Here is a 27061-nt window from a genome sequence, read left to right on the forward strand (position 1 = left end):
AAACTAAGTACTGGTTGAGCGAGCACCTAGCTAACCTAGCTAGTGGACTGCCTAATAGAGCACCTAACTAGTGGCCTGTCATTGCACGACAGTTCCTTTGGTTACGAAAACCGAGATGAATACTTTAGGCCGTTTCCCTCACGGACTGAGGGGTCACTGAGACTTAGTATTCCTTGTTTTTAGCATTACGTTTATAGATAAAAATAAAAGAACTAAAAATAAATAGCTTAAACCCTATAACTGCAACAAAAGCTGCGGTCTATGGTAAACATCTGATAACTACTTGAATCCAACTTCATAAATGTCATTAAAAACTTTAAGTATTGATTGTACCAAACACTTAGTTTACTTGCGTAATCTATGCAGAAAGCCCTCTCTTTTTGGGGAAAATATGAGTGCTTTTATTCGAATTTGACGATCCTTAAGTATAAATAATGGAGCAAATAAAAATTTGATCAATATAAGCTTCTATTTTCCTTAAAAAGATCTCTATGTGTTTGGTCCCAGAGCGAAGTAGAGACAAGCTGTACAACACTTAGTCCTAAAAATATCGACAGGAAAAAAAAAACTTTTTCAGCAATAATTCTCCAACAGAAATTGAATAAAAAAAGCAGTAACTTTCACATTGAGCTTACTTAAATTTATCCTTTTTCGCTCAAGTAGCAACCTATTTACAGATTCAACACCTTCTGTAAGTCCTTCATTTCTCGCAAATCGATTTATGTCTCATGAGTAAAGGATTTGGAATTATTTATTACTTTGCAAGCTGAAACAATTTCTTCCCGCACAAAGACGAGATTAAGGTGGTGTCCGTCGCAGGCGCATTTGACAACCAATGCATTACAGTGATTTAGAATTTCAAAATTTAACAGATCTTTGTTTCAGCTGTTACGTTCGAGCCATTTGGTTTGCGTTATGAGTAAGTTAAGGAGTACATGATTGATGCTGTGAAACATTGCATTTTATTTCCGCCAGTTGACAATCGAATAATGGCAGTATTTTTAATTTATTACAATCTTGGAGAATTAACCTTACGCCATTGGTGTTTTTTTTTCTTTCTTTTAAAAGTTAACTTAACAAAACACATTTTAACACGTTATAAAATAATTGCATTTAAAGTTTCAGAATATAGCCCTTCTAATAACAGTGGGTTAAAAACTTTAAGATGTATATAAAAAAAATTAAGAGTGCTCTATTATTGAGAGAAAGAATTGCAGAAGATTTTTTAAAAGTTTATTTAGGCGTATTTTTATTAATGTATTTTATTTTAAAGAAACCTCTTCTACTTTTTTTAACGTTTTGATAACGAAAAAAGAGAGACAGGGATAGAAAGAAATCCTAGATTACGAATATCTTTACCCTACAAAGAAAACTGCTATCGCTTTCGCTTTTGATAAAAATTACATATTGCAACATTTTTTAAGTATTTTTTGTTTATTTATTTATTTTTGCAAAAGATTAAAGTATTTTTAGTACTACTAACACTCTAGCTGTCTCGGTATGCTAATTTTTTGTATATTTATTAATTTTTAAATACCCAATTATGCGAAATTATATGTTGGATGCTTTGGTTCTTAAAATACTATTCAGTAGAATTAGATCATCTCTACGAAGTAATCCCTAGGTGACACAACGTTCGATGAATGTCACTTACCAATATTATACAGGAAAAAAAACACTTCCAGTCTAATGAATAGCCTTATAAGCCTTATACCACAATAAAATACATTAGATTAATGCAGAATGCATCGTTCTTGGGAAGGAATTGACAGACCTGTTTGACATAGATGATTGGTTCCGTTTCCTACCTAAGCCGATAGATTGCTGCGTAAAAGAAAATATAGTAGCTCCAAAGTTTTACCCTGTGAAGAGGAATTAGCTATTTCTTATTAGTACTATCTGTTCAACTATGAGTACTTTCGCTGTCACATTTTCGTATTTTTCTTTTGGATATGCATATATGTTTAAAAACTGTTTTTTTTTAAATTTAGACAAAATGAATAATTACCTTTGTCCAAAAAAGTAACTTTTGGAAACACGACGTTGAAAAAACACAAATTACTAGCTGATTGCAGAGCGATGTTTTGGGGCTTCAGGCAATCATCTTTAGAGTGAAAAAAAATGTGTCCTAACTTGTGCAGAAACTTTTTATTGCATGACTTTTCATCTAAAAGCTCACTCACATTTTGTCTAAAACAAGAAATGTCATCTAGATCGAAACAACCTTTTTTTTCTCGTCACTAACATCGATCTTCTTGCACACGATCAATATTTTCTCAATTGCTTGAAGTGTAAAGTTATGTCAAACATGGTTTAACTCATTTCAAACAAACAAATAGGAATTTCAGAAGCAAAAAAAAAAAAAAAAAAATAATAATAATGATTTACAGAATAAAGTACCAAATTAAGTTTGTCCAATATTTAGGGTTACTTTTTCAGTAAATATTTATATCATCAATTAATGGCATTCCTACTGGGAATACAGTAAATAAAGCCATTTCGTTTGGAACATTTAAAATTAAAAACGTGGGACTTTCCGTCAACCTAGAACGGCGAAGCAATTCATTTTGGCCCCAGACTGTAAACAAATTTAAAAAAACACAAAAGCTTAATTTAAATGTTTGCTTTTAATGATAATTCTTATTTATCAGCATTAACACTTAATAGTTTGTATAAAACAATAGAAATTACCTTATGTTTGTAAGTTTGAGTATAGTACTGTTTCTAACAAAAGTCTGTACAATTTCCTAATTTCAGTGATTCTCTGATGGTGTGGACAGGTTTTGTTGCCAATTGAACAGCATTCATAGTTTCTATTTGAGATCGCTTGAATTCGGAATTATATGTTGATATACTAGCTGAAAACTTATTACCGGAAGTACCCCTTATCATAGGTGGTGACTATTTGTTTCAACATGACATGGCAATTTTCCATGTTTCAAGTGCATCACGTTTTTGGTTCGAGGCCAATTCTGGGAAACTTCTTCACTGGTCTAGTTCAGTTGCTTTAAAGTATGATTAAACTATTTTATTTTAACTTAATTTCATACTAAAAGGTTTTTAATATTCCTAATTACACGTAAAAATGTATTTTTAATTTTGTTCCCAGTTGATGATTACTTTAATATATAATACTCATTTCCAACGCGACCTTATATTTTTTTCAATGGACGTAGAAATTATGACAAATGCATGTTTCCTTACAAAGAAACTTCTTTTTCTATGCAAATATAAAACTAATCTTTATTTAGCCTTCAGAACAGTGAATTTCAGAAATGTTTCAGCGATAAAACTATTTGGCACAACTAGTAACCGACCATATGAGACTTTAATTTGTTCAGTATTTTACTTACAGTCTCATATCATTAGTTTTTTTTTTTTTGCAAAATAAAATATAGATGAGCGATTTAAAAATTATGTAGAACTATATGACGTGCAAAAATTTAAACCATGGTTTAGCTGAAATATAGCCAAACATCGGTTTGGATAATAAGTGTTTTTTTTTTTTTTAGCCAAGTGTGCTCAAAATTAGCCAAATCGGTTAATATATGTTAAACCTAGCAATCTTGCAGCAAAAATTGGTGTTTCGCAGCAATGAGTACACAAGTATCCTAAAGAATTTAATTGACTGATATAAGCTTTGAAATAACTGGCGGCAAGACAGAAATGGATATGCTAATCAAATAGATCCATATCCTACACCTTCTATTTTACTTTTTGGTAGCAGCATTATCAAGTTATATAGGAAAAATATTGTTTTTCAAATAATTTCGGAAAAAAACATGTGAAATGTAATAAAGAAATTTTTCTCGAGCAAAACAACACTTATTCTTTTTTTTTTTTTGAAAATCGGAGCATCAATTGGCGATTTGACGCTTCACTACTGGTTCCGATTAAGATATTAGTTTGATTTAAACTTATTAACTGTTTTAAACATATTGGAGCACCCTTGAAAATACACACCTTTGAGGGCATACTTGTGATATTATCGCTTTCTTTCATACAACTATATTTTCAGCAGCTTGTTTTAATTACCAGTCAAAATAATCTCTCAATATCATGCTACTAGAAATGCTGCTGCAATGAATCGTTGTCGGCTGTTGTCATAAATGCCGCCATAAGGAATGGTCTTCACCAGCCGAAGACCATTCATCGTCCGGTTGTCGTTATACAGTTGCCCCGCTAGATTGATGTAAAATTATTAACAAAAACTCCTGGTATAATCAAAGGAGTGTCCCATATGTGCTGTAAAAGTAATCTGAAAGTAGGTGTCAGTGTTAAAAACTTTTTTCCTAAAATGTGTTAAAAAATTGCATTGAACCAATTGCGTGTTTTGAAAAGAACAACTTTCAAAAAATGTGTTAAAAAAGGGGACTAGAGTCCACGTTCAAACGAAATTTGAGAAATAGCTACAATCGGTGTTTCGCGTATCTGACTGTGGTTCAACTTGGCTGGCCGTTATATGGCCGCAAAAACCAGAACGACATTCGTATTATCTTCTAACGTGTTTACGTTAGCTCTTCAATACAGTTAAAGACAGAGACCAACAAAAACTAAATTCTTATTAGCCGGGAAAGCATTTTCGAAATTATTTGCCAGAGTCAATAGGCAAATTTAGTGCAACATTGCTTCTGATCTTCTGAAAGTTTTTTTTTCCCCTGGAAAAAACTAGTCGTCAAGGTATTATTATTAGTCGCATCCGATGATCGCATTCGCCTGTGTTCTGTCATATTCTGGTTAAGGTTATCCAAACCCTCAAACGTATTTCTCCAGGATAATTCTCTATTAGTGTGCCAAGTGTGCCTTTTTTTACACAGCTTGCCATTAAAGAGATGTAGTGTTGAATCTAAAAAAACTGATTTCGGCTTGCTTTACATGGCAATTACATATAACAGTGCAGTTTCTGACGAATACTATTGCATTGAGATCTTGCCAGTGGAATCAATAGTTTTTATTTTCGATACCCTTGAAGTAGTTTGAATTGTTCCGGTGATAAAAAAAAACTTCTTCTTTCCAATAATGTTTGTACTACCCATCAATCACGAAGTCCCCTGTACTTGTCACGCAGGGATGTACTAGTCGTTTGTGCTACACAGTACACTCATACGAACTTATAGAACCTTAAAACTCTTGAAACGTTCTTTTTTTTAACCGATTCGTATACATTAAAAGAAACAATGAAGTAAAGTTCAATGTTATCAACACCGTCGCAATTACTGTGTACACAATCAGAAATTATTCATTTTCGGCTATCCATGTTTCTACAGCTAGAATAGAAATTCATTAAAGATAAAACATATTTTGGCTGCTTATAAATATTTTATGTAATATTTTGGCTGCATTAAAGAATATTTTATGTGCGCTTCATTTTTTTTTTTCTAAATATTCAGGAATCACAACATTGTGGATTCTTCTTTTCATTTAGTAATTTTTAGGCTACTAATCAGATACTAGAGTCTCGATTATAAGAAATTATTTTCATCTTTCTACAGAAATCTCAGTTTTTTTATAAGTAGTCGAGACCCCTTTAGAGTCAACAGTCATAATTTGGGCACATTTCGGCTATTATTTTCAAGTTTTATTTGTTTTAAATAAATTCTTTTAAATAATTCATAAATTATACAAATTCCTAAGTAAGCATAATTGTTTTTCACTTTTAGCGTCACAAAGATAAATAATTTGTATTATTTTATATAAGTTTTGTATGTAGGGGTTGGACACAGTTGTGTACGACTTTTAAGACCTGATTACTGTAAGAATGCTTTTACAATTCAAAAACCACACATAAATTTATTGCTTTTAATTACACAGAGTATAAACAATTTTTCTTTTGGTATTTATTCAAAAAATACAGTCTATAATTTCATTTTCATCATTTACATATTCATTATACATTATATTTTGATTTGCAATCAGCATTTGACACTTTCTCCTGCATACGCACAATAAATACATTTCATTTGTACTTAAAGTTTTATTAAATTATTTTTGAAATAATTTTCATTATTTCCTTCGAAAACGAGTTAAATAAATTAGTTACATTACTTGTGGGTAGTAACAATTATATAAAGCTCAGCAATGTGCAACAGTTTTTAATATTTGTAAATTTTAAATAAATGAAACGTTACACTTTTTACATACAGAGTATCTCAGTTTTCGTCAGCTATTTTGGCTAATAGTCGTTGTTTTTACGTATGATTTCTTCAAAAATAAAATTAAATAAATAAATAAATACAAAATAAACACGCAAAAGCGTTTATACTATCTTAATTTTGAGCAATAAGAACTAGTCATTGCGGTAACTTCAAGCTGTATTTTAAAAGCAGTATTTTATATTTTATTTTGTCTTTTGAATAACGCAGAAGAATAAAGCAGAATATATATATATATATATATATATATATATATTTTTTTTTTTGAATGAAGCAAACTTTATTGGAAAACTATCAAAAATTATGAAATTATTCTTATGACAATGTAGGAAGACCTTTTAACCATTACAGCCTTAAAACAGTAACTTTAGGGTTATATAATATTGCCATTTGCTTTGAACAATGGTTTTTATTTGTGTATAATAAAGATAAAAACATGTATTTCATAAGATTTCCAGGTAAGTACTTCAGCGGGTCATCTAGTTTTTTATGACTCAAATACAGTCAGCTCTTGATAGATCAAATTCTCCAGAGCGTGGCTAAAAACACGAGTTATTGGTAGTTCGAAATATAGGAAATTCCCACGGCTTTCATTGGAGTTTGGGGGACAAGGGTTCGAGTTATCAACGGTTGACTGTATATTTAAAAACATAAAGTGGAGCGAATAAAACCAGCATGGTAAAAAATCACCCTAAATGACTCTGTGTATAATTTTATTTATCATAAAGTTCGAAGATGGCATGTACTTTGAAAATGACTTCTAACAAAGTAAATTTAAATCCACGATTTCATATTAGTTAGTTTTTTTTAAACTTCGAAATTGGAAAATAAAATCATTCAGGAAATAAAAATTATATTACTTGATTTCTTTGTATGTTTAACACGCCCTTTAATATTGTTTTCGTCGGAATTTTTTTAAAGCTAGTATAAGATTTAAAAATTTTAATATTTGTTTAGCAGCACATTTTGTGAAAGAAAAATAAAGTGTTTAACGTACACAGCATACCGTAAGGGCTTCCTTAGAATAAAAATGCAAATTTGACGTTTCAAATAGTTTTGTTGAGTATTCAAATTTTGCAAAACAAAACAGCCATGGATTTATTTTCAATTTTATAATCGAAAAATTGAAATTGAAAGCATACACTTTACTTTCATTCTTAAATAAGACTGGCAATACACCTTATTTTTTGTTAAATACTTTGTCAGATAAAAACTTGAGACAGAAAGAAAAAAAAAGTTTACATGTTTCTAGATTTTTGAGCGTATAAAAGCTTACGTCTGAAAAATCCTTTCCCTTGTTGAAGTAGCAATCGTGAAACATATGACATTGTATGAATAATCAAAACAGAACATTCATACAGAAACGTAATGTTTGAAACCTCAAAAAACTCCGTTTCTTTTCTTTTACAGCTTTTAAAACCAACTAACGTACACATTATAAAAGTGAGTATTCATAATTTATAAGGGGATGGATTACATGATGTTCACAGTCAAAACTTGCACACTGTGCTTACGGTACAAAATTACAAATGAAAGTTTCGCGAATTCTGATTTGTTCTTCCAGGATAACACAACACATATAATATAAAAGCTTCATTTCAATTTTTTCATAACTTTCACCTATTGTTTTCAAGGATCATTTGTTCCTGCAGAAGTTCAGTTCAATGTAGCACATACGCTTATAAATATTCTTTCCTCGAGCGCACCACAAGACGTCATCCTTTACCTTTGATTTCATAGGAAGATGGCAAAAACAATTGAAATGACCGAAATAAGTGTATGTGCTCGATTGGCATTACTGAGCTTTGAATCTGAAAGGAAAAAAATAACAATATCAATCTGGCGTAGCAATACTATAAAAACTGAGGCTAATTCACACAGAATATTAAAATTCATCTACAACTTATAGTAGAACCTTGGGTATCTGTTTCTTCCGGATGAAATTTGAAGGGTTAAAAAATGTATATTCCCTTAAAATGATTCTAAATTATGATAGCAAGAACGGAGCCATAAGTGTCATTCTTCTAAAATCAGTCATTTTAAGTTGAGAAAAATTAAAGTGGGTGGAATCGGATAAAACCTTTTATGGTGATTGATATATGTAAGGGCTCTATGAAAATAATTTTGATTCTGTAAAACAAAAATATTTTTTGAATAGCATTATACCCTCAGCATTATAAACTCAATTAAGCATCATTACCTCACTAATGAGACCAATTTTAATGACGAATTCATTAAAATCGGATACTTAGTAGCTATGCATACCTGATATTTGAGTTTATGCGCACACAAGTAGCTACAGTCGAACCCACTTAATGGAATATGCATTTTGCCACGAAAAAATATTCATCTAAGCGGGATATTCTTTTAACCGATATTCTAATGACCAGGCTCGACTGTAGTATAAAACCAGAAAGCAAATTAATATCCTACAGTTTTCATGCATTATTTTATTTTATTTTTCAGCAAAAACAGATGTGAATGAATGACGGATGCAAAAATCCATCTCTACTTTTATGATTTCATATACATTCCAAGTCACTATTTCTGAGAAAGTAAAGATGCAAATATGTTGCAATATTTATTTGGGTTTCTAGCTGTAAATTACTAGACGTTTTACTGACAAAAATATTATTTCGTTGCGATTTTGGGAATTAAATTGACTGTTATGAGGGAATGACACTTACCGCTGGGACAAACTTAAAAATAATTATGAGAACTAATTTGTTTCCTTAGAAATAATTTTTGCTTATTTTCTTACTAACAGTAGGGACAAGTGAGATGATGACATTTGGTTACTTTAGACATACATTAAAGACATTTGAGCTAAAATATAGAAATTTTACTTTTAATGATCTTGTTAAACTCTATACTAAAAAATATTCAGACTTGTAACCATTTTGTACCAGTCATAAAACATTCGTAAATTATTACAGGGACGTTAAAATGACAGTTATGTTAAAATGATTCATAAATGTTTCAAATATTCGCTCTTTACTTTAATTAAATCTACTGCTTTTCATAAGCCGTGCAATAAATTACATTATTCCTGTAATAAACAACATGGCGCATTTCGAGTGTCAGTTCGACATCACTGCAGCTGAACTATAAATGATAAAGTGTTTGCGAGTAACAAGCATATGTAATTTTGTTACAAGGCATTATTTTTTGCTGCAACAAAAGATATTTTACGAGAGCCTTTTGCTTACTACCTATATTACCTAGATCTTCGGTTATCCGGATTGCGTTTGATCCCAGTAATTCTGGATAAATGAGGTTGAACTATATATATTTATTTATATTCTATAGTAGTCATAATAAAATAATTGTATTCAATGATTTAATATACCGAGTACTGGGAACAAGACTACAGAAGTATATAGGATTGGTAGGGGTAGGGGTGCTACTGAGGTAAAAAAGACTCCTTCCCCCCTCAACTGAAATATGCGACTTTTATGCTTATTTTACACTTATCATGTCACATTACATCAAATTAGTTGGTTCTGCATATATTTGCGCTCCACGCAACTTTTTTTCTGTGTCATATAACTTTTGTCAAATAAATTTCAGGAAAACACTTTTATAACAGCCCTAACAACATTTTTTCAAAAATAATTTCCAGGTTAGTGTTTACAATCATTGGGTTCCATTTATGTCTTCAGTGTTCCCTTCTAAGGGGTAAATGGGTCTCCTCATATTAGCGATGATTTGAAATTGAAAATCAACTCTAATGAAGATTTTCATAGATAATATACAAAACAATCATAAAAGACATAGAAAGAATTAATAGTTCAGCTTCTGATACAACAAAAGCTGGTGATTATGTAGTTGTGAAATTTGCAACAGAGAAAACCGTAAAGTATTGTGTAGCTCTAACTTTGAGGGGTGATAATGAAAAAAAAAAAAAAAAAACACACAGATAAATTTCAAAGAAGGATAGAAACACCTCTTTTCATTGGCCTGATGCAGATAATGTTGTAATTAATACTGAGGATGAAGTATAATGATTCTCGCGAAGCCAACTTTAATAAACTTTGCCATTTAGTGTCTCCAATTTCTTTTTCAACTTGTAATGATTGCGTATTTACCAAATTGATCTGATTTAACTGTAGCATGTGTGTCCAAAAACTGCTTTATCTATCGGAGTAAAATACATGGCTATACATTTTTTTAAAAAAACCGCAGCTGTAACTGTTTTATTTTATATTTTATAATACTTTTCCGCCATACAGATTTAAATATCTGTAGATACCTCATAAATGGATGCATTTAGAAAAACATTTTTTTTTACTAAAAATGTATATACTTTATTAAGTTAGACCCACCTATCCTCGTTTTAGATATGCTTGCTCTAAGTTCATATAAATTATATACACCGGCGTGCAAAAATTAAGGACGAAGTCGAAAAATTAGCATATCAGCTGAACGAAGAGACAGAGCGGACAGAAAGACCAATCAGGAGATTAAGTAAGGTGATATACGGTAGCACATGCAGAGATATGCAGGCAGACGTAATGGGGGGAGTGTCTGAGTAGTATAAAGCATGCTGTCGGTGTAAGATCAGTAATTCAGGTAAAGAGATTGCACGCCGTATAGCAGTTAAAATCACACCGAGTTGCTGCCTCAGCGAGAAATGGCGAATAATCAATCTGTTAGACGACATCTGGATGCTTTTACCCGAGGTCGAATCATTGGGAAGTTGGAGGAAGGCCGCAGTGTGTCAAGTGTGACTGCAGAGTTCAGAATTGCTCACAGCATCGTTTCACGACTTTGGAGACAATTTCAAACTACAGGAACAGCTATCCGGGGGTTCAGTAGTGGTCGTCCACGAGGAACCACACCCGCAGATGACCGGTATATTGTTTTACAGGCCAGAAGAAACAGGCGGCAGACAGCGGGAGAAATCGCTAGACACACGACACAGGCGACTGGACGACAGATATCGTGTTTTACCGTGGCCAGAAGACTGCATGGTGGTGGTCTGTTTGCACGACGCCCTATACGGTGTGTACTTCGAACGCCTGCCCATCGGAGAAGGCGTTCTCTGTGGTGCCGGGAACACCGGAATTGGAGAGACAATGAATGGGGACGAGTGCTCTTTACAGATGAGAGCAGATTCAGTCTGAGTAGCGATTCTCATCGCATACTCATCTGGAGAGAGCGGGGAAGCCGCAATCTTCCCTCGAACATCATTGAAAGGGACAGGTATGGAGGTCGCGGTGTTCTCGTTTGGGGAGGCATCATGCTTGGTAGTCGTACAGACCTTCTTATCTTCGACGCAGATTCAGTCAACGGGACCCGTTATTGAAACGAGATTCTTCTTCCATATGTGCGTCTTTTTAGAGGCGCTTCGGGTCCGCAGTTTCTTTCCATGGACGACAATGCACCATGTCATCGCACAGTAGCTGCCGAACAGCTCTTAGTGAGTGAGGATATTGAAAGTATGCATTGGCCGGCACGATCTCCGGATCTCAATCACATCGAGCATGTATGGGATTTTCTAGGCAGACGCTTGGCAGCTCGTACCTTACCACCAGTAACGATTCGGGAGCTTCGATTGGCGCTGCAAGACGAATGGGCAGCAATGCCTCAACAACTTATTGACACCCTCATTCTCAGCATGGGCAGGCGCTGTGAAACCTTCCTAGCAGTCGGGGGATATCATATCCCCTACTAAAGACCGGATGTTTCTTGCTGGACACCCATCACAGTGATGTTTCGGCCTTTAGTCGCATTGCTCTCCATGCTACTTTTTCAATAAAGCTTCTTTTTATCCCTCTGATTTCTCTTTTAGTAAGTGTTGCTTACATTACACATGTCCTTACCTTTTGGGGACCTTACGGTATTAAATGTGTTGATTTGGAAAGCTTTTGTACAAAGTTATATTGAAAAAACCGTCTCGTCCCTAATTTTTGCACAATAGTGTATGAAGTGTGCAGCAATGTGGCTATTAACATCCAAATAGCCATTTTTTTGTTGCTATATAGCTTTTCTGTTTAGGAAATCTACACCCCCCCCCTTACTCTAGCCTATATCATATGTAGTGACATGAAAGGTGAACGGTTTCATCTCTGTCGTACTTTATTCGATTTTACTGTTCAGAAGAGCCTTACAGATGTGTCTGGCCTACTTTTCGAAAATTCCTAATCCAGGCCCTACCTACGTATAATAAATAGTTCGACGAAAATGTTTTTGTCATATTCCGCCATTGAGGAATCTCTACAGCACTTTCTTTGGTTGTACCACTCAAGGCGGCTCTTACAGATCTGTCTAGCCTACTGTTCTAAAATTCGTAAATCAGGCCCTGCCAAAACAGTTCGACGAAAAACTTTTTCTGGTATTCCGATATTTTCATAACTTAAAAATTATTGACATAAAAAAAATCCTTCATAGGGAGATCTGACAAAATAACAGGATTTAATGAAGATTAATGCAAAATAGAGATAAAGACAAGAACTCACATTATACGAATATAATGTACGTTATTTGATGAACTATTTACAGCTCGTGGTGGCGTAAATACATAATAAATGGTCATCGTTTTAAAGCACTTGGTTTATCAAACCCTAAAAGCTTTTGTACAAAGTTATATTGAAAAAACCGTCTCGTCCTTAGTTTTTGCACACCAGTGTATATCCCACCGACCGCTTCTTATAGAGTAAGTGGGACATCAATCTGACTTTATAACAAAAATTATTGTTAAAAATATTTAAAGTTGATCTTTAATATGGGAAACCCGGCTAAAGTGGATACCCCGGGGAAAGCGAATATTGCGTATAACTCCCAATTAGCTCCCTGGCCGACGGCCGCTTCGTCATAGCAAAAGTCGCCTGGTGTCGCTCCGTGTGCGGCAAACACGTCGGGATGAGTTCGCGTCATGCGGCGCCAGTGAGCGGACAGAGTATGTTTTAGGGAAAATAATATTATTTTGCAGAGGTAAGTTTTTCGTTTATAACTTAAATACTATTTGTGACATGTTCTTTGTTATGAGTAGGATTTGATGCATGATTATGTAGCTTTAAACTATTCGTAGACGACGAGTTTAGAAGCTCCTGTTTTTTGGTAATTTGAAATAACCCCAAAAATCTACCCGAAGGGCAAAGCGAATTGGGCAAAGTATATACCATATTCACTTTGCCCGGTCATGAAAAGTCACTTCCTCCGAACCTGGAAGTCCTTCAATCTTAAGATCTCAAGACAATGCTACCATTGAAGACCGTCCTTATACTCCCATGTTATCTGAAACAACAAAAGACGTCCAAGGCAAAGATGTTCCCACCGCTTTACCCAAACCTGGATATTCTAAGAAATGCTATAGTCTTACGACCTATTCATCGGCCTACTTAACCAATAACAACATGTAAACAAAAGCTTCAAAGATCTACACTCTTGACAAGTACTCCAGTAAAGGAAGATCAGAAATAAAAATTTGAAAAAGCAAGAAAGACTGTCATGAAGTCACTAGATGATGTTTCGACTCAAGTTTCTCAGAAGACTAAAAAATACTACTAACAACAAGACTGTAAATCAAAAATCTCTGCTACAAAACAAAATACCGCAAAAGAGAATAATAAGAAGAAGAAAGTTAACAAATTTGATAATTTAAGTGCATTTTCTGTGATGAAATGCACATTGAAGAAGATGATAAGTCAGCGGGAAACTGAAAACAATGTTGTATTTGTACTAAGTGGTGTCATGAAGTGTTCAGCATTTGAAAATGGTGATGATTTTGTTTGAGATAACTGCAATGATTAGTATTGTAGCAGATTTTTTTTTTTTTTAATATGCTCCTATAATTTTAGATGTTGATTGTTTTTAATTTAATTGCTTTGTTTGTTATAATAATAACTGCAATAATTAGAACTGTAGCAAAAATGTTTTTAATTATGTTCGTTTAATATTCAATGTTTATTATATTTTTACGTTTAATGTCTTTATTTGCAGTAACTACTATCAATTAGCATTGTAACAAAAAAAAAATGTTTCTTGAATATGTTCCTTTAAGTTTCGACATTTATTTCATTTTTAAGTTTAACTTCTCATTTGCAATAACTACAATAATCAGCATTGTAGGAAAAAAAAGTTTTTTGAATATGTTTTTTAACTTTCGATGGTTATTTTATTTTCAATGTTTAGTTTCATGACAAATCATGTTGTTGTTCGTTTTGCCCTCGTGCCGAAACCACTTTACCCGGGGGTAATGGGCAAATAACCCGGGTTATTGTTTTTTAGTTGCAATAATTAAAAAAAATTACTTACAGCTCGCGCCAAAGTCCTTCCTAATCTAATACGTCAAATCTTGATATCTCGAACATCCTTATTTTGAAACTCTTGATGCTTTGAAAAAATATTTTCCGCAACTTTTCTATAAAAAATCCTAAGTATTTTCCATAGTTATCTCAAAGTTTATTTTTCGAAACCCTTGACATGTCTAAATTTTTGCACAGAAGCAAGTTTCAATTATCGTTTTTCTTTGGCAATTTTTGTAGTAAAACCAGTTCCAGGGACAATTGCTTAACGTTTTTAATCCCTTTTCTTGGAAATTTTGTGAATAGGGGATTGGAGCAAAATAATAGGGGAGTGTTGGTATGAGAGGGATGCTGTGTTTTCCCCGAACCCGAAGTTTAGAATCTTTGTGCATTTCTCAAAAACATGTAGTTCACTTTGAAGAAAAGAGGTCGATTTTTCGTCCGTCAGTTTTCGAGAGAAAACGGAAAATGCCTTCCTCATTTTCATCATTCTGCTTTTTTAACTCCTACAAAATGGCTGCTGAGAACTTTTTGAACGTATGGTTACTGGTTGAAGATAAAATTAGAATATTCAAATTTTTTGGTGAAAAAAACCAAGTTGAAATAGTTGTTCATTTCAAAATCTCATCCTGTGCACTTTCGACAATTATAAAATTTCAAATCTAGTCAAATATTGAAGACTACTTCATTGATCGGAATTCGAAGTGGTCCTTAAGTACATATATAAATGCATATAGCGTACATGTGTGTTATTGTGAGAGTAAATAGTGTAATTTTTTTAAAACCTTGATAGCTCGAAAACTCAATATCTCAAATTTTTTAACGTCCCGAGAGAATCGAGATATCGAAGTTGTACTGTATTATGAGGTGCACTTTTGGTATCGTATCCATAACGTCAACTGAGCTATTAAATTGATTGGACTTGTGTTAACTGCTGAAACTGGAGCAGAGAGTGGCATTAAAAAAAGTGCAAATAATTATGGATTGAAAATAAGTTTCGAAAATGTGATCCATACGGTCTAGGGATTAGGTGCGTTTCATTTGATCGAGCGGTCTGGAGTTTGAATTTTGTCATATAATTAATTTTAACACTTCTTTTATGAAAAAGTAGCAGATATTTATTGATAAAGATATTTGTCAGTCTAGGCCAACACTTACATGTTACTTATCACTTTCAGCAAGTAAGTCAAAATTTAAACAATTTCATCATTTTTAACTTCTGAGTCAGTAATTAACTGAAATACATAAATTTTAATCAATACAAGTGCATGTTTTGGAAAAATACTTCAATTAAACTTACATAAAATTTAGCGTACAAGTAAATACAATGATAATTGAAAAATGCATTTCAGAAGAAAACAATGAGTTTTCTATTTTTTAACTTTGTTTAAAAAAATATTTTTGTTTATTAACAAGAAAAAAAACTACAAAAAATAATGTGGCAGGTTAAAAATAAAGTATATTTTTCGGAACTTTTTATGTCCCATTATTACGATGACTTAAGTTCTCAATGACCAGTGTTGAAAACCTCTAATAGCATCTAAGAAGACTTTTTAGTTGTATAGCCTATACTATACGAGTACATTTAGAGTATTCATCACGACAACCATAACGCTGATGAATTCACAACCATAACGTCAAGTTTTGATAAACTAGAGGCTTCTAAATGTAAGCTGCGATGTCAAAATGTAAAGTTTCGCATTTTATACAAGCAATGAACATTCCGAGATTACGTCAATAATTTCAGACTTCTAGAAGAAAAATTCTTAATTTACGGACGCAATGGAGTTGTTTACTTCAGTCAAAAGCACTACTTTTAGTCACTGGAATTGATAGAATGAGTAAAAAAATAACATGGACCCAGAAAATACTTTCATTTTCCCGACAGTTATTTTTTAATTATTTTTTTAAAATTTCCGATTTTGAAAACTAGGCGTGATCTTTATGACGTAACAAATGATGCAATTTGGCGCATCTTTCTACCACGTTTCACGTTATGATAATCAAGAAGCGAATTAAAATTGCGCTCTACGCTTGCTATCAACCATATCGTTGCCAATACACGTGAGTAAAGATGCGAATTAAATATTTTTCTCCTTGAATGACAATACTGAATGGCATTTCATCATTTGTAATGTCACACGACAGAAACGTAAACAATGAAAGCGCACCGATTTAAGTAAGTTTCTAAAAATATTAAACTTGAACATTTTTTAAAAAAAATGGTTAGACCCTATATTTTTAAGCATGCTCTTTCAGAAAAAAATACTTTTAAAATTTTGGAAACAATCCCATTCAAAAAGTTGCCTATCTAAAATTACCCTAATTATATATTTAGGCCTCAAACGATAATAACGTGGCATCCACATGAGCGCATGTTTTTAAGAGCTGCAATCAAGCTAAATTCCTATTGCTGTAGCTGCAAAATATTTATGATGTACATTCACAATGATTCAGAAGAAATAAATTGAATTTAATTTTAAATGCCTCGCATTAAAAAGAAAATGTATTTTTGTGCTCATAGTTTAACCCCCCCCCCCACACACACAGCTTCAATACTACTTTAATTATTATAAAGAAAGCAGTGTAAGTGCCAAATAAATAAAATGGAGATGGCTAGTACGAGTAGTAAAAGAAAAATTTTAATCTCTTAATAATATTACGAACAGATTGGGTAAAAGTAACAGTTTACAAAAACTAGGCAGTAACTGCCAAACTCTTTGTTTTTCGGCATGCAGATTTTGTTCCGGGTAATGAATAGCATAAGCACTATAGTATGTAAACCACCGTTTTTTCTTTCTTTTTCGAAAAAATTCTTTAGACAAAAAATATTAACGTTTTGAATTAGTATGTTTGACTCTGTCTATGAATAAAGAAAAATTAATCTTTTGTATCACGTTTCATATCCAAAATTAAAACGAATTTCAACACAAAGATGCTTATCATATTCGTCATAAAGAATGTATTACTGCATCTAGGTGAACCGCAGGCACTTTATTTTTACTTTTATTTACAAAAAGATAAAGTATTGTATTCGCGATAAAATTTTCAATCAAAAATCGACTTTAATTTCCATTTAACTCTTCCCCGAATGAATGTTGAAATTTTTTTTTTTCTTGACCACACGTGGATGAGTACCTAAGAACGTATAGACACGCAAAATATCCATTTTGACGATTCCCGAGTTAATTACAACGTGTTTTCTCGTGACATCTGTATGTACGTATGTGCGTATGTATGTCGCGTAACTCAAGAACGGTATGTCCTAGAAAGTTGAAATTTGGTACGTAGACTCCTAGTTAGGTCTAGTTGTACACCTCCCCTTTTGGTTGCATGTGGGTGTTTCTAAGGGGTCTTTTACCACTTTTTTGGGGGAAATCATTGTTAATTTCGATGTAAACTCAAGTGGTGTGATAATTTGGCGGACGCTTAGCAATATATATATCACCAGTATTTTGGTCGCCAAGTTTTGTCGCCAACTTGGCGACAAATTTGGCGATTTTTTTAAAATCTGGTTTCAATTTGGCCATTGTTGGTGATATTTAGAGAGTAAACAATAGAATGATATTAAAAATGCCAATAATGCGGAAATGACATTAAATTGGATTAACAGGAAGTCATGTGATGTACACATCAGCTCGTTTTATTTACAGTTGTTTAAAAAAGAGAAGGACAAACTGATAAATTTGTGTTTTAATAGCCATATTTTTATCTTTAATTTCTTTTCCTGTTTTGAGAAATAGATGACATACAAATCAATAGTTTCTTCTAGCATTTATCAGCTAGCATCCAGTAAAACAGTTATTGTACTGAGGAAATTTGAAAACTGAACGTTTGTCAGAAAATGCCTACAGGCAAATGCTATATGCGGTGCTGACCGAAGCCATTATTGCGGCAAGACTTTCCAAGATGTATGAAATACTCGTAAACAGAAATGCTTGTTTTTTTTTTTCATTCTGTGAAAAAAAAAAAAACGATCTAATGTGTGCTTCACATGACTTCCTTTTACCACAATTTAATGTCATTTCCCCATTACTGGCAATTGTAATGTGATTCAATAGTTTACTCTCTAAATATCATCAGCAATGGCCAAATTGAAACAGATTTTTAAAAGAAATCGCCAAATTTCTCGCTAAGTTGACGACAAAACTTGGCGACCAAAAGACTGGCGATATATCGCCAAGTGTCCGCCAAATTATAACACCACTTGAGTTTACATTGAAATTAACATTGATTCCCCCCCCCCCAAAAAAAATGGGCAGAAGACTCCTTTAGAAACACCCGAATGCAACCAAAAGGAGAGGTGCACAACTAGACCTACCTAGAGTCTACGCACCAAATTTCAACTTTCTAGGACTTACCGTTCTTGAGTTAAGTGACAGAAATACGCACGTACGCACATACGTACATACAGACGTCACGAGAAAATTCGTTGTAATTAACTCGGGAATCGTCATTATGGATATTTTGCGTGTCTATACGTTCTTTGGCACTTATCCACGTGTGGTCGAGTCGAAAAAAAACTCAATATTCATTCGGGGGTGAGTAAAATGGAAATTAAGCTCGATTTTTGAGTGACAATTGTTTCGCGAATACAACACTTCCTTTTTTTTTGTAAAAGCAAGTAAAAAATAAATAAATAAATGAATACATAAATAAATAAATAAAATAAAATAAAAAAATGACGCACTTTAGAACACGATCGTAAAAAGATTTCCGACTGGAAACATCGTGACTCTTCCGGATAAATTGACTGCATACTGTTAGTTCGGTACTAGTACAATGGGAGAGATGTAATTAAATTTTTCTCTGTCAAATTTTGTCAGCAGAGAAACCCATTTATCTTCAATATCTCATCAAATATCCATTAGCAAAGAAATACAGTTCCTGGATCTGTTTATATAGCTGTAGTTAAATGTATCACAGGGCAAAATACGGAATGTGCTAATATTTCCTCGTAATTTTACAAATTGCTTATACAGTGGTGGACATAATTATAAACTCAATTTTTTTTTATTTTGGTTTAATTATAGCTTAACTCAATTTACCTTTTTTTCACTAAAGTAAAGATGAATGGTTAAAAGAATAGTTCTAAAAGTAGTGCAACTCATCAGTTAAATTGAAAAGTTAATGAAATTAGATAATTTGAAAAATTAATATCATTACGTAATTTTAGCATTACGTGAAACCTGGACAAAAGTAAAAACTCAAAAGTAAAAAATCCAGGATTATAATAAAATTTTCTTTGAAAACGTTGATTTTAAGCCATAGAATGTATAAATGTTGCCATCAGTGATTGTTAAATATTTTGTTTTTGAAAATTAATGAGAAACATTTAAATGCACTGCTGGACAAAATTATAAACTCAAGACCTTTTTCATTTTTTCAATCATAATTTAACCCAGTTTAATTTTATTTTTTATTTAATAGATCAAATAATGCAATTTAAATGCTCAACTTTAATATCTAAATAAACTTTAAGGGCTCTTGTGTATTATATTCTAAGTTTTGGATTTTCTCATCATTAACTTCTTTTCTGAAGAATAAAATAAAAAAAATCTTGTCATTAGCTACTGCTGATTTTCTATATAATTATGTCAAACTAAAAATTGCCACTGAATTAAAAAAATAATAATAAACAGTTTTTTTCATTTCAAACGATATTTTCTACTCAGTTTAATTTTTCTTTATTTTTCAAGTAAAACTTTTTATCTATTTTTCATGTTCAGATGATTTGAGCTTTTTTTACTGCAAGTTTTAATTTTATTCTGTCGAGTCGTTTAGTTCTTCGTGCTTTGGTATTCATTGAGTTTTGATATGCCTCAAAGTTAAAACTTACAGAGCAACAAGTAGGAAAAATTGTGGCCTACAGAGATGCTGGTAAAACCCAGCGCCAAATTGCCTATTTAGTTAAATGCTAGCAATGGGCAGTAAAAAATGTACTGAAGGATCCCCCAAGTTATGGAAAAAGAAAAAGGACGGGGAGGCATTCGAAACTAACTGAGAGAGATCGAAGATATATTTTACGCACAGCATCAAACACTGGAGCTTCTTCCAGCAAAATTCTAAAGACTTTAAAACTCAAGGTGAGCTCTTGGATAGTTAGAAGAGTTCTACAACAAGCTCAGAATATGAAGTGGAGAAAAATGAAAACACAGCCAAAACTGGAGGTTCGGAATTATTACTGAAAGACTTCAGTTTGCACCGAGACATGTGTCTTGGAAAAAAATATGGAATTCAATTGTTTGGTCCGATGAAAAAAAAATCAACTTGGATGGTCCAGATGGCTTAAGATACTATTGGCATGACATTAGCAGAAAGGAACAACACATATTTAGCCGAAACTTTGGTGGAAGTTGTGTAATGGTTTGGACTAGTTTCTCTCAGCATGGTAAAGCAGGATTGGCGTTTCTTAATGGAAGACAGAACGCTGAAGATTACCAATTAATACTGGAAGATCATCTCTTATCTTTTGCTCATCTGATTCCTAGAGGTAACTGGTTATTTCAGCAGGATAACGCAAGTGTACACAGAACGAAAAGTACAAAAGAATGGTTCAAGCACTGGGGTATCAGAGTTATCAAATGGCCAGCTCGCAGTCCGGATCTTTGGGGGACCATGGTTCGCAATGTTTATCATGATGGGCACCAGTACCAAACCACAGAGGACTAAAAAAGGGCAATACTTTCAGCATGGAACCATATGCCACTGCAAATGTTGGAAACTCTTGTGAAATCTATGCCCAGCCGCATATTCGAGGTTATTCAGAAAAATGGTAGCCCAACTCGTTTTTAAAAGTTAGTAATTTACACTGATGGCTAGATTTTTTTGCAGTGATAATTTTTAAAACATTTCAAATGTTTTTTTTTTCCAATTTATCCATGTTAGTAGCAAAATTACATTTTCTTAAATCTATGCTTTTGTTTTACTAAAGTGATTGCAATGTAACTTAATGAACTCCAAAAAAAATTTTAATGTTGTCAGCTTATAATTGTGTTTATGCAGTATCGTAAGTTTGTAATTTTGTAATTCAGCATTGGTTCATTTTTGGATATTAAATGAAGTATTTGAATAAAATTCTACCAAATTTCAGAGTTTCTTACTTTTGAGTTGACACTTTTGTCCAAGTTTCATGTGTTAAGATATTAAAGTTGAGAATTTTTTTAATTAAATTATTTATTTTATAAAGTTTATGAGTTATACTGAATTTAGGACTATTTAGTCAGTTATCTTTACTGGAACAAAAATTTTTTTAACTGAGTTAAATTATGATTGAAAAAATGAAAAAAAAAAAAATGAGTTTATAATTTTGTCCAGCAGTGCATTTATATGTTTCTCAGTAATTTCCAAAAACAGAACTTTTAGCAATCATTGATGGCAACATTTATTTATTCTATGGCGTTAAATTAACATTTTCGAACGAAACTTTCTCGAAATCCTGGATTTTTTACCTTTGAGTTTATACTTTTGTCCAGGTTTCACGTAATGATAAAATATTAAATTTGCAAATTTTCTAATTTCATGATTTTTTTAAATTTAATTGATAAGATGTACTAATTTTAGAACTACTTCTTCAACTATTCATCTTAACTTCAATGAAAATAATTTAAACAGAGTCATGTTATAATTGAAACAAAAGGAAAAAAAATTGAGTCTATAATTTTGTCCACCACTGTATTTAATATAAAGTATAAATTAATGTATAAAACGTTATAATAGTTTGTGCTTTAATTGTTTTTAATTTCATCTTATTGATATTTAAACTTATTTCAGTTTCTCAATAGATGTTCACTTCTACTTAAACTATTTTAGTGAGTGGTAACAAGCCTAAAATAAGCAATGGTTAACTTTTAAGAAATATATATTTATTTTTAAGACAAATAGAAACGGTAGTTTTTAAATAGAAGCTATCAGTAAACAAAATCAAATATTTTGTGTTTTTTAGGTGTTTAACTCAGCAGAAATAAAATTGTATCGTCATTTTACCCAACCCAATCCTCTACCTGCTGTTTAACAGCCCAGTTAAACATCATGCTTTAGTGCCCGGGAGGCTTAATCAGTGAGGCGTTGGGCTTGTAAATGAATAATCGTAGTTTCTGTGGATGCCAGTAGAACATCAGTCGTGTACTCCAACGGTGTATTACCTTCCTCAATGAGTATCTCTGGGATGCGCTAGATTAACTGTTTGTCGGTTCCTTCTGAAAAACAGAACTGCTGAATATGAGATCCAGGTGCAAATTAACTGGTTAAACCATGCGTAGTTCTAGATACAGAGGGTCATGTTGTGTAGACAAGTGTAGCATGAGTTAGAAAACAAAATCAAATGAAGCCTGCCGTTTCACTCGAAAATTTTAAAAAAATACACTAACATCCCTTTGCTTCTCACTGCCCCACATTATCATATTAACTATCAGTAAGTTATATTGTAAATTTAACCACACGTAAAAACTTAACTACATGTTATAATATTTAAATCTTCGTTCCTAAAAACGTACATTATTATTAATTAGGAAGCAAATATTTTAAAATTTAATAAATATTACTCTTTGTTTATAAATGCTGCGAATGGAATTACCTTGTGTACTAACTATCTCCTGCACAGGTGACTGGTTAGGAAAATTTCTTTCTCGACTCAGCGAGTCATCTAGCATTTCTAACCTCTCATCTAAAATAAGAAATGATTTTATGAAAACACAATCCATTTGAATCAATAATAATATAATATACAGTATTCAATCAATATCCAATAATTACCAATAATATATCTGTGAATAGTATCCTGGAAGTTTCTTTTTCAATAAATTTGAATTAGCCTAAACTTGAACTTGTGAAACTCAAAATATGAATTTAATGGTAAGGATCCAAATTTGGTTAAGGTAACATTTCAATTCCGAAACTAGAATTATTTTTAGGAAACAATTTTCTACTTTGAAACCCTTTACAATCTACCATACTGTAAATGTTTAGCGATGAGAAAATTGTTTTAGGGTAACATAAAACACTTATTTTAAAGTATTTTTATTTTTTTGCAGCCAATAAAAATTGAGATTCTTTTAATTTGTATTTCTTTAACTAAGCGATTTTCTAACGGCTGAACCTGGAAAAATATGATACACCGAGCAACGACTGAACATTCCCAGTGATTGTTCAGCTCAAAATTCTTTTAAAAAAATTAGGTTTCAAAATATTTTTCTTATATGAATTGTCAGTAGTGACTTCCTTCTATGCATTTCCAGAAAGAAAGCGACTAGAAAATGCCATGGGTAGACCGAACAGTGACTGAACACCCCCAGGATTGTACAGCTTGCAATTCTTTTGTTTAAAAAAAAAAAAAAAAAACACAAGGGTTTAAAATACTTTTGTTGGATAAGCAGTAGTGACTTCCTCCTATGCATTTCAAGAAAGAAAAAGTTTAGAAAAGTCCATGTTTGACCACTGGGGTCACTTTTTTTCGTTTCAACCACTGAAAAAAAACCGGAGCAGAGCTATGAAAACCCTCTCAATTTTTTAAACAGAATTACTTGGCACATAATGTTAAATATTTTTACTATCATTCGCCAAATACTATAATTTTTATCCCAGCTTTGAATTTTTGAAAATGAAACTGCGCTTAAACTTTCATTCAGTGGTCGGTATGTCCTATACATTAAAATGACGCTGAATGATTCCAGTATTTCTATCATTTTAATGTTAATGACAAGACTCCTCCAAATAAAAGTACAGTAATACTGCTTGAAATTTTAGAAGCATAAATACAGACGTAAAAATACGATACAAATTAGCATTTGAAATATATTAGTAATTCATTAAATGTTTTCCGATTGTTGTGTTAGTCGTTGATATAAGTTGAGATTTAATCATTTTAAAATATTAGAATGAAGCAGAAATTTAAATTGGATACATCTGTGTATTCATTTAATTTCATAAATTTTAGGATCTCCAATTTTTTTTTTCATTCATAAATTTGAGAAATGCTGGTCATTTTCCGGTGAGAAAGAAAGAGGGACAACGACTATCTCCACGTAACAATACGAGGCATTCAAAGTTAAAGTGGGTCGAGTCCATTTCGACTTTATTACTTTAGCTCTGAACGCCTCATTTATGAACGTAGCATTTCAAGGTCGAAATCTGCTACGTTCAAAGCTAAAGTGAACCGAGTTGACATAGATTTGATCCGCTTTAGCTCTGAATGTCTCACAGATTACGTCACACATTCACCCTCACTTGAATCAAACTCGGTAGTTAAGCAGGAAGCGCTTATTAACGCTATTCTCTGAATCTTTCCCTGTTTTCCCCTATTACTGATTCTCGGAAAAGTGATTCACTTTAGTATGAGTTCTAGTTTTCTCATCATAAGTATTCCACTTCCCTTTTAGTACTAAAGTGTTAGAATTTTTTTTCAAGCAACTACTAGGAAACTACACAATATTGTGGAAAAAAAAAACAGTGAAATTACGTTAAACGAATACCAGCACAACGAAATATCCGTTTCAAAGTAGTAAATATTCAGTCCTATTTTAATTTCCATTACTTTGCTAAAAATCCATTACAACGAAATTATCGTTACAACGAACAAAATTTTCGAATCAACGAAGTTCGTTGCAACGGTATTTAAATCTAGTAGGATTTAAAACAGCATAGTGAAACAAATTTCTGGATGCACAAATTAATTGCTTCGTATTCTAGTTATCAATACATAATATGTAAAAATCTGCCGTAATTAAAAGAATAGTCGCTGAATGTAACGAGTATCGGTGAGTAATGGGAGACATTTTTCACATGTTTCGCATAAAGATGTCCTACCAAAGGCAGACAGTGAAATCGTCGACAAAAAATTGGTTTCCTTAAATTCTAGTCAAGTCTTTAAATTTGGCCCTTTGCTTTCAATTTAGGCTGATTTTAGGACCTCATATCTGGATAACAGAGTCACGAAGACTGTTGTGTCTAAAAATGTATCAATTTGCTTTTTCGATTTTCACCTCTTTCAACTTGTGTCAATATTACACTATTCATGCTTTTCCATGGTTAGGTGCTCAAAAGACAACCAAAAACTAATCAATACTACCATTTTATACGATTTCCAAAAAAAAAAAAAGGCAGATATTACTTTAGGTACTGAATACAGCCATGATTGCATTTAGCATTAAGTAATTTTATCTCAAATCAATCAAAGTTGTGCCACTGTGCTTTAATTTCTTATTAAAAAATACGCAAAATTTTAAAAGAATTACGAAGACAATTATTCCGTACCATTTAAAAAATGAAATTAAAAAAAAGTAAAAGGGAAAAATCGGCAAACATCATTTGGAATTAAAAATGAAAGAAAGCTAGCTATTCTTCAACTGAAATTACACGTGTTTCGTAAGAACACTGTAAAAGTTTTTTTTTTTTTTTGAATTCAACTAATTACCTTTTTTTTTAAAGAGGTATTTCTTTTAAAGCTGGACTCATTTAATAGTTGATGTCTTCAATTTTCCTAAAAATTTCAGGATGTGTTACTGGTACTATGATAAGAAAAAGTGAAGTTTCTTTTGTTTAAAAACTGATTTGTTTGTCCTTGAGTAGGGGTCAAAGTTTAAGGTCGTGAAAAAAAAAGAGCTAAAAGTATGATTGCTTTGCTTCAAAAGCAATGGGCGAACCAAGACAACTCTTTTAAATAAGGATACTACTTGACACTAGGTACATTCTAGTATACATATTTTTGTAACTCACTCGTTGCTTTGAGGGCAAAGGTCAATTGAAACTGTTATTTTTTTTAACCTTTTTTGCCTTGTTTAGGACCGGATATCTGCTAACGGCGAGACTAACCCTCAGAAATAAGTATATGATTAACTACGCACCACAGTATAGTTCTAAGTAAAATATAAAATATCTTTCGTTGGGCATTTTTAAAAAATCATCGACTTTGAGACCGTTTAACTACTAAATACAAGAGAAACGAAAGCTATTTTATAATTTACTTAGTACTATACTGGTGTGCATATACTTATTTCGAGGGTTAATCTCGCCGTTAGCAGATCTCCGTTCCTAAACAAGACAAAAAATGTAAAAAAGGTAGAAGTTTCAATTGACCTTTGCCCTCAAAGCCACGAGTGAGCCACCAAAATATTTATGCTAGCATGTACCTAGTATCAAGTAGTATCCTTATTTAAAAGAATTGGTTTGCTTCACTCATTGTTTTTGAAGCAAAGCTGTAATATATTTTGCTCTTTTTTCTCACGACTCTAAACTTTGACCTCTACTTGAGGTCCAACAAGTCAAATTAGAGAGGAAAGAAGTTTCACTTTTTCTTATCACCATACTAGTAAAATATCCTAAAAGTTTCAGGAAAATTGAAGGTGTCAACTATCGGACCTCCATTCACCACTGTCCAGCTTTAAAAAATGACTCTTAAAGATTTTGTTACCGTTCCACAAACATGGCATCGAGGTAACATTTTTTAATTTGGTAAGACGTGATGTACAAATTGCTTAAAGACAATATCTTTTTCCTTTAAAAATACAAAGTCATAGACCAAACCTATGATTTAGATTTTTCAGCGACTTTTTTCACTTCTTTATAACAGGATATCAAAAAAAAAAAAACATTTATTTATCAAAAAAAAGCGGATGTTTTAACAACGGACACTAAATGTGACGAATAAGATAACATAGATGTATT

The 27061-nt window shown here is 32.4% G+C and overlaps 1 protein-coding gene across 1 annotated transcript in view; it reads right to left on the reverse strand.

Moving 5' to 3' along the window:
• Nucleotides 1–4057: 4057 nt before the first annotated feature.
• Nucleotides 4058–27061, reverse strand: part of LOC129216361 (lachesin-like) — a gene marked incomplete in the record, with an annotated part of 68590 nt that continues 45586 nt past the window's right edge. Inside the window, 2 exon segments of the mRNA XM_054850575.1 lie at nucleotides 4058–4182; nucleotides 22977–23066. Coding sequence (XP_054706550.1) covers nucleotides 4058–4182; nucleotides 22977–23066 — 215 coding nt within the window.

This window comes from Uloborus diversus, chromosome 2 (assembly GCF_026930045.1).
Source record: "Uloborus diversus isolate 005 chromosome 2, Udiv.v.3.1, whole genome shotgun sequence".
Taxonomy (NCBI): domain Eukaryota; kingdom Metazoa; phylum Arthropoda; class Arachnida; order Araneae; family Uloboridae; genus Uloborus; species Uloborus diversus.